The sequence below is a fragment of the Choristoneura fumiferana genome, chromosome 6 (genome assembly GCF_025370935.1).
Source record: "Choristoneura fumiferana chromosome 6, NRCan_CFum_1, whole genome shotgun sequence".
Lineage (NCBI taxonomy): Eukaryota > Metazoa > Arthropoda > Insecta > Lepidoptera > Tortricidae > Choristoneura > Choristoneura fumiferana.
The window spans coordinates 10,641,953-10,651,346 of NC_133477.1; the positions used below are offsets into that span (position 1 = coordinate 10,641,953).

General features: G+C 35.6%; 2 protein-coding genes across 2 annotated transcripts; one reads left to right on the forward strand and one right to left on the reverse strand.

Annotated features, from left to right (window-relative positions):
* Positions 1-58: 58 nt before the first annotated feature.
* Positions 59-5,513, forward strand: LOC141429021 (ribosomal L1 domain-containing protein CG13096). The gene is made up of 5 exons (XM_074089158.1): positions 59-554; positions 689-827; positions 1,562-1,988; positions 2,403-2,565; positions 5,373-5,513. The coding sequence occupies exons 1-5, from the start codon at positions 193-195 to the stop codon at positions 5,425-5,427; spliced, it is 1,146 nt and encodes a 381-aa protein (XP_073945259.1). The 5' UTR covers positions 59-192; the 3' UTR covers positions 5,428-5,513.
* nbs (nibrin) lies at positions 5,460-7,563 on the reverse strand. The gene has a single exon (XM_074089157.1). It carries the CDS (start codon positions 7,450-7,452, stop codon positions 5,566-5,568), a length of 1,887 nt encoding a protein of 628 aa, XP_073945258.1. The 5' UTR covers positions 7,453-7,563; the 3' UTR covers positions 5,460-5,565.
* Between the last annotated feature and the right edge of the window lie 1,831 nt (positions 7,564-9,394).

The window sequence follows — 9,394 nt, forward strand, 5'->3', positions numbered from 1 at the left end:
AATCAGTCAAGTTGTCAATGTCAATTCATTCATTTAACTTGTCAAAGAAAAACGCATGGTACAAAAACGACGTTCACGTTGTTTTTTAATTTTTGTAGTCGAAGCGCGTTATAACCTCATCTTTTACGGCAGTGGGATATTTTAACGCACACAGTTTTTTTCCACATATTTTAGGAAATACAATCCTATAAAATGGTGTCAATAAAAAAAACAATAAAAAAAGGCAAGCAACCTATGATACAAATAGTCACAAAGGCAGAGAAGTTAAAGAGGGCAGAACCGGTAGTGAAAGAAGTTAAGAAAGTATTTAAAGCGAAAACCAATGCTCTAGTGACTCCTGTTAAAGCAGAAACAATAATCAAAAGCCGTAAGAAGGGTAAATATGTTATGCCTTCAAAGAGTATTACAGGAGATCTTGTTGATAAGTGTCTTACTGCTCTACAGCACTTGACTGTAAGTTACAAAAATAAAAATACTATTTTAGAAGATGAAGTACCAATATTTGCTGAAATTCACTGTATGAAGATTCAGAACACTACAGCGAATATCAAGTTGTAAGTTTCAAAAATTCATATGACAGACATTGTACCTAGTGCTCATTTCCAATGTTGTTTGTTTTATCATTGTTATGTTTTTAATATCACTGAAACAATGTAGTTTAGTTGTAAATATTCCTTTTCTTTTCTAGTGTATTCCCTCACAGTACAGTACAATCAACTGGTGAAATTTGCTTGATCACACCAGACCTAAAGAAAGGTAGGAAAGCAGACCATGAGCCCACAGTGGACCACTGGGAAGAGACCCTGAAGAAAGCTGGTGTCACAGAGGCAAGTTTTTCTACCAATTTTCACTGGATTTTGGTTATAAGCTCGTGCGGGCCAATGTGCAATAGAATGTTTACAATATGTTCAAGGGAATTAGGAATCTATAACAATGTAACTAAGTAAACATTCTTTTGTTTTTCTATTGTTTTACACCATGGCAGTTTGACTTTATTCCCGAAACAATTAGATTCTAATTGCTTTGTCAATTTTTTTCATAACTAAATACTAAACTCCAGTGCTATATTTGCTACATAGGGAGAAAAAAGAGAGCACCATTTTGCAGTTTTGAAATTTCTAGCTTTTCTTTAACATGGAATGTATGTTAAATAGATCTCAAAATAAACACACACATAATAATATACTGAATGTTAACATTACATACTACTGCTTTTTATGAATAGATAAAATATAATTTATTTACACATATTCTATAAACTATACATAGAAAGATACATTAGAAAGTAATAACAAATAAAAACTGCTTTTTATTGCATATGTTTAAGTATCTCTTCAATGTACCATCAGCCAAATAAGTAGTGTACCAATTTTTAAACAAGTTCCTATCAAATAAATGTATCGCCAAAGTTGAACTTTCAAGTTGGCAAACATGTCTATCGGCATTATTGTTTTATTAAATGCAAACGATTATCAACTTTAGGGTGGTAGACCACATATTTGGCTGATGGTACCATGATATTTTAGAGGAATTGTTATACTTACTCTTCATCTAATTTTAGGTTAAAACAGTACTTCCTATGAGACAGCTGAGAGTAGAATATGATCAATTTGAGTTAAAAAGGAGACTCATGACACAACATGACTTCATAATGGTTGACACAAGGGTGCTCAGCCATGTCTCCCACCTTCTGGGCCAAATGTTCTTTAAGAAACACAACATGCTTGTACCTGTAAGGATACATGAGAAAGAAGATTTGAAAAAAGCTATTGATGTTGGACTGCGCACTGTGATGCTGAGACTTAGTGATGGTCCCACATCTGTGGTGGTTGTGGGTCACACAGGGATGCCCCAAACATCTCTCAAAGAAAACATTTTGTCTTTGGTTGAACAGTTAAAGGAAAGGTATCCTGGAGGGCAAGCCAATGTCAGAGCTATAAACTTGAAGCTACCACTGTCATTATCACTACCTCTTTATCTTTCATTGAGTAAGTATTATCTGAAAATAAATCAATTTGAATGAAAAAAATATCAGTAGTTTCTATAGTTTAATGTAAATGGCCATTCATATGAACACCTTATATGCAGGAAGTAAGAAAAATACTTTTATTCTAATTTCTGGTCTCATTTCACTTGAATAATACTAATCTTACAGATTACAAAAACTTGTAAAAATAGATAGCCTTAAAACTTGCATATATCAAGGCTTAAGCATAGGTAGGGTTCCGGGCATACTATTAAAATTTGTACAAAAAAATATGTAACAATTTTTTGTTTATACTCAGCGGCACAAAATTACCTACTTCTGCATACATTTGAGGGCCAGATATTTTATCGCTCAGTATATTTTGCGTTTAGTTCTCAGTAATACATTTCACCATGTAAATATTATTATATTACAGGGCCATCAAGCACAATTAATACACCTAAAATAAAACATAATATACCCAAGCGTTCAGCAGTATTGGAAGATGAACTGACAACTGTTGAAAATGGCACTGTGGTTGTGGCCCCAGATGGCACAGTCAAAGTTAAGAAAAACAAGAAAAAGGACAAAGATATCAGGTAAGATACTCATTGCATACATTATATATATATATACTAGCTTTTGCCCGCGGCGTCGCTCGCGTTAAATTTGGAGTAGGTAACATACATTTACTTTCTGCGATCCTTTTTTCGTGTTTTAATTAATTTTTCGAAGGACTACATGGAATTACAAATACAGACAGATTTTCTTTTAGACAGATGGTGCAACTTTTGTAATACAAAAATCAACCTAGATACGTAATTAATTACGATTCTTACCAACTTTGAAACCCTGCTTCGCTGATTCAGGGTTGGAATTTTAGAAAGCGTTAAAGTACTACACGTTTCTTTTGCCCGCGACTTCATACACAATATAGGAAATCCCGAGAAATTGTAAAGTTCCCGCGGGACATGAATTACTGTTATATTATTATAATCTATTTTAATATTCTTAATTGTCGATTAGAGACACATTGTAGCTTTCTATTATTGAAAATCTGCCTCAAAATTGAAACTTATTTTTATTCTACGGAAAGTTTGAATTTTTTTTTTAAGAAGTCAATTGATATCAGGTATAGTGTATCTTTCTATTGATAAAAGAATTATTTAAATCAGCTCAATAGTTTCAGAGATTACCCCTCACAAACAAATAAACAAACATAGTGGAGATATTTTTCTATTCTTTCTATTTCTCTAATCTTTGCCTAGTGCACCTCTGCCTTACTTTAGGTCCATCTATGCCAAATTTCACACCATAGCATGCTGAACAGTTTTGTTGCTCTGAAGATGAGCTCTGGTTGAGTTCGAAACGCGTCAGTGTAATGTGGTGGTGGTGATAGATGGATTTGTGTGATTTGTGTGTGTTCTTACAGTGTGGAGGTGGAGGAACTGCATGAACACACATTGCATGGGCACAAAAGTAGCTATCATAAAGGTCGCGGGTGAGCAAAGTAATTGTGTCAGCTCGTTGAACATACATGTAAAATTTCGTATCTATGCTATCAGCCCTTGAGGAGTTCCGTCGTCAGCAGACGACCCTGGCTACAGTATCAGGCGGTGTATATCATATAAACGCATTGTCATTGAAATTTAACAATCATGTAAAGACTTTTGTGTGTGCCATCAACTTTTGAGGAGTTCCCTTCTACGGAGACGATCCTTGGCAGGATGAGCAGGATGTCACTGCTAAATAATTGTTACCAGATTTACATCAGTTTGCCAAATCTCCAGTCCCCAGTTTTATTGGTTTTGCTGAGCGCGTTTTTTGATTCAGTTGGTATATAAAATCCTCTTTATTTGTTTTATCCCGTGAGATATTCGGAAAATCTTTGAAACAGTTTTTCGAAGTCTCTAATAGTTAATAATAATGGTTACGGTAAAAGGGTCTATAATTGAAAGTGAAAAATACAATTTATTCACCATCCCGTGGGAATTTCGGAAAATCCTGAAAACCGTTTTTAGCTGTTAGTATTACCTACTTGCATGCCAAATTTGAAGTTTCTAATAAGTATAGTTACGCAAATAGGGCCATTTTGAAGTGAAAATACAAATCCCATTTATGCACTATCCCGTGGGAATTTTGGAAAATCCTGAAAACCGTTTTTAGCTGTTAGTATTACCTACTCGCATGCCAAATTTGAAGTTTCTAATAAGTATAGTTATGCAAATAGGGCCATTTTGAAGTGAAAATACAAATCCCATTTATTCACTATCCCGTGGGAATTTCGTTAAATCCTGAAAAGAGTTTTTAGCTGTTAGTATTACCTATTTGCATGCCAAATTTGAAGTTTCTTATAATTATAGTTACGGAAATAGGGCCATTTCGAATTGAAAATATAAATCCCATTTATTCCCTATCCCGTGGGAATTTCGAAAAATCCTTTCTTAGTGCGCGTATTAAGCTACACCTATTACGGAACGTATATTCCAAATTTCAAGTTTCTACACCTAGCGGTTTGGGCTGTGCGTTGATCTATAAGTCAGTCAATCAGTTTCTTCTTTTATATATATAGATATTATACTATTATCTGCAAAACAGCCTAGCCATCTTTTTGAACTAGATGTAGAGTTAGTAGCATTAAGGGCAAGAAAAAAAGATGAGTTGCTTGGTTCTTCAGGAGATCTCGTAACTTTTTAACATAGAAAGCATTGGTTGCTAGGACTCATGCTCCTGCAAACTTGTGTCTTGGCAATTGATTTTCCTTGAAACGTTTTTGCTGAGATTAAAATTATTATCATCTTATGATATCATACATACATTATAAGAGTAATGTTTTGCAGGTGGTAGGACCTTGTGCAAGGTCCGCCCGGATTGCTATCACCATCTTGCTCGCTAATCCTGCCGTGAAGCAGCAGTGCTTGCACTGTTGTGTTTCGGCGTGGAGAGTAAGACAGCCGGTGAAATAACTGGCACTTGAGGTATTCCATCTTAGGCCTCTAGGTTGGCAACGCATCTGCAATACCCTGGTGTTGCAGTTGTCTATGGGCGGTGGTGATCTCTTACCATCAGGAGACCCACTTGCTCGTTTACCATCCAGTCGAATAAAAAAAAAAAAAATGTTACTGAATGACTGACAATGACAGATAATGCACAGCATATACCACTGGAGCAAAAAAATGCATATTCCATTTACTACTAATGAGCAGAGCAGTCATATTGTCACAATTTTATTGTGTTTTGTTTCTTTTCTTTTGTAAAATTAAAGAGTTTACATACACACATACTTTACTGTGACCAGCTTTTACTATGATGGTTGTGCAAATTTGTGCTGGATTGCGTTATTGCCCACAGCTCAACCCTTTTGATTGATTCTATTACTAAAAGTTTCACATGTTCTTTTTTACAGTGACATGGAACAGACAGAAAATGATGGTGCAATGGATGAAGAGGAATCAGACTAATTTTATTATTTTTTATTAATAAAAGTAGTTAGTGACATTATAAAAGCTTTTAATTTTAACCATTGTAACATAAGTTTTTAATTTTACCATTATCATCATTATCATGGTATGCATTCCACTTTGAATCACAGAAGTATTTCATTCATCATCACTTATATTCATTGTCAGAGCACTAATTTCATTAGCAGTAAAACCTTCTGGTCTCACAATACTCATAGAAGATTTGGGGATAATAGTCACACGCATTTTAACAGGCCACACCTTCTTGAATTTTTTGAAATTGGGTCCTTCAGTATGTACTTCTATATCAACTGATTCCTTTTTCACAATCAAGTTTTTTCTTAGTTTAACAATAGTTGAACCCAGGTCCAGATCCTTCATAATGCTGTGCAATTCTTCATCTTCAGATTCTTCATTTACATCTCTACTATTGTTAGGTTTGTTTGCAATTAAAGAGTTTTCCTTTTTTGGCTGACTTTTGTTGACATCAAACATTTTCTTGATACTCATTTGTTTAGTACTGGTTGGCTTGGAAGTATCCTGAACAAAATTGAACAAATCATCTTCATTAGAAACAGGGTCAGCTGCAGCCTTCTTTGTTGGTTTGAAGAAATTAAGTTTTTTCTCAGTTGTTTTGTTCAATTTTGCACTGTCTGATTTAGAATCTATAAAATTAAAGAAGTCATCTTGGTCATTTTGTTCATTATTGCCTATAGCCATTTTCTTGCTTGGATTCTGTTCAAGAACTTCTTCATCATTTAATTTCCTCTTGCTGCTATCAGTTTGTGTTGGATTTTCTTGAATTGAAGATCCAGTGGCTATCTTTTTGCTTGTGCTCATAATATTTTCAGAAATTTCCTCATTTAATTTCCTTTTTGAATTACCTGCTGTATTCAAACTTGAAATAGTGGATGCACTAAAGCTCTTGTGATTTGGTGTAAGACTTTCATTGATCACAATGTTCTCCTTTTTGCATTGCATTGTTTGTGTAGTTTCTTGTGTTTCTGGTGCCAAAATTTTAACATTTGTTGTGCTTGGATGTGACTGCTTAAAGACTTCTGATGTGAAACTAAAATCAGGGTTGCAATACTTGTCTGTAGAACAGTACAATACGGCCAAGCCAATTTCAGCATCAGCAACTGCTCTTCTACCTTTACTTTTAAGATAATTAACAATGTCATTGATCTGGTTTTTCTGTGATTGTGATTCTTGGCTTGTGTTACCTAAGATATACTGGATAACAATCACATTAGGGTTGCAAAGCATAGACTTCGTCATCCTTGACTCGCTCAATAACAAAGGAGTGGCAGAGCTGTTTAATAACACTGTTTTATACATTTCCAATTGCCTTCTAGAAAAGAAAATAAACTTTCTGTCAGTGAAAAGTTTACCTCTTCTTTCATCAGGAAGAAATGTAACATCATCTTTGTTGATAGTAGATTCTATAACTTGTGGAATGAACTGTTTAGGATCAGGCAGTGGTTTTCCATTGTTAACAGCATTAAGGCACTCATTCCAAAATTGAGTTGTTACTATCCAAGAGCCTTGTACTAGAGCTAGAACCACCTTTATAGTCAATGTTATAGCTGGCATTGTAAGATAGGTACAAGTGTGATCCCAATCATTTTTTAAAGTGCCACCTAATTGATCAAGTACCACCTTTAAGTTCTGCAGGTTTTCTCCCTTCAATGTGGAAGTGCAAGTGATATGTTTTATTTCTTGAACAGTCCACACGCTGTTAAGTTTGCCAAATTTGACAGTATCGTTGTGTTTGAGTTGTACTTTTGAAGTAGTCCCAATTTTTTCATCGGACTGGTTGATAAATGTTCCATAGCGCGAGCCCAAGTCTTGGAGGTATAAACTGTCCTGCATGATTGAAAGACTTGCATGTTTTCTGCTTATCGAAGCGTCATCTATTGCTGCAAAGCAACTGCTTTGGGTATCTAGAATTCTTCCCACAGTCAAGACTTTATTTGACACGATATAGAGTACTCTAGAATCAATTCGCGAGACTAAACACCACATTTTGAGTTGTTTTATCTTTATCTGAACACCACAGCGAAAACAATGCGAAAAGAGAAAGAGAGGCCTCCCTCAGAGAAGCGCAAATTTGACGGCGCGAAAGTTGTCAAATGTCATGTCATGTCGTCTATGACATTACAGATCATAGACAAGAATAGACTCATTTTTGGTCGTGATCATTTTGGACGTTTTCTAATAACAGTGAAACGTGTTTTAAGAAAGTTGCACAATATAACAACGCATTTTATTTAAAGTACACAGCACAAAATGTAAGAAACAGCACAAAAAGCCATCTTACACCATTAAAACTATAAAAACCGGCCAAGTGCGAGTAGGACTCGCGCACGAAGGGTTCCGGACCATAATCTATACAATATGAGACGTAAGCAAAAAAAGGCAAACAAAAAATAAGTTTGTTGTATGGCAGCCCCTTAAATATTTTTTTATTTTAATTTAATTATTTATTTTTAAAGTGATTAAACAACTAAATACTCTGTGAATATTTCAAGCGTCTACCTGTTGCCGTTATTAATATCGAGCAAAAAACGGCAAAAAAAACACGTTTCTTTTTTATTCGACAGGATGGAAAACGAGCAAGTTTGTCTTCTATATTGCCATAAAAAAAAAAAAAGTTTGTCTCCTGATGGTAAGAGATCACCACCGCCCATAAACATCTGCAACACCAGGGTTTGTTGTATGGGAGCCCCCCTTAAATATTTATTTTATTCTGTTTTTAGTATTTGTTGTTAGGTATATCGGCCACATAACATACGAAACCCTAAAAAGAGAGAAAAGCCTGGAAACAGACGCAGATAGCGCGCTAGTTGAATGCAGAGCTCAGAAATGCGATAGTGTTGCGACCTTATGTTGATAAATTTGTAAAAGAAATATTATTTTAATTTTCAAATTTTATTATTATTTTTAACTTTCTCGCTTTAAACACATAATTATGTATATACTTAAACAGGACTTAGCATTACCTACCCTTTCAAGGACCAGCATCAAAATTCAGCCCATTCAGCCATTCGTACCTATTCCTCTAACGTTTCGTAAATTAAATTTGTGGAAACTTACAAGCAAGACCTTTTTGCGTAAGCACCGCCTTAGTTCAGGCGCCACAGGATTATGGTATTTGCATAGGCCGATACGCGTGCAAGGTTGGTATTCTATAGCAACCAAGTGATATGACCTCTGCCGGTGTGTCAACTTGAGTAATTTATTGAATCAGGAGTTACTTTTCGGAGGTCCATAGTGGTCCATATCAATGAACTAAAACTAATACCTTGCTCACCGGCGACCTTATGATAGCTACGTTTAGGCAAGAAATGTGTCTTCATGCAGTTTCTCCACCTCCACACTGAAATAACACACACAAATCACACAAACTCATCTCTCACCAACACCATACTACACTGACGCGTTTCGAACTCAACCAGAGCTCATCTTCAGATCAACACAACCGTTCAGCATGCTACCAGATTTTAGACTCCTTGAAACTTGAGTAGCACAAAGCAACATAGCTCTACAACAAAGCGTAGGTAATAATGCTTAGATAACACGGTGCGAGAAAAAGCTCACGTTACTTAAATTAAAGCTTTCGATTGTTTTGTAGCCTCGTATTCACGCTATAAAAGTGGTATTTAATCTCACGTTCTATTTCCCGCGGGTTCATAGCGGCTCACAGAAAAGTAATGTTCTCGAACCCATCTTTCGCCCTAAAAGCGCTAAGCTAATCCTGCCGCCAAGGAGCAGTCATGCACTGCTGCGCTCCGACACGGAGAGTAAGATACAGCCAGTAAATAACTGATACTTACATGAAGCCGTCTAGGTTTGCAGCACATCTACAATCTTCTAGTACTTAGCGATGTTCTTTACCATCAAGTGACCCACTTGCTCGTTTGCCACCCTATTTCATAAAAAATATAGTGTAATTTGCGTGGCCAGT

Coding starts and splice junctions, on each gene's coding strand:
- LOC141429021 (XM_074089158.1), top strand. CDS start 193: ATGGTGTCAATAAAAAAAACAATAAAAAAAGGCAAGCAACCTATGATA. Junction 828..1,561: donor AGAAAGCTGGTGTCACAGAG/GCAAGTTTTTCT, acceptor ATCTAATTTTAG/GTTAAAACAGTACTTCCTAT. Junction 1,989..2,402: donor ACCTCTTTATCTTTCATTGA/GTAAGTATTATC, acceptor ATTATATTACAG/GGCCATCAAGCACAATTAAT.
- nbs (XM_074089157.1), bottom strand. CDS start 7,452: ATGTGGTGTTTAGTCTCGCGAATTGATTCTAGAGTACTCTATATCGTG.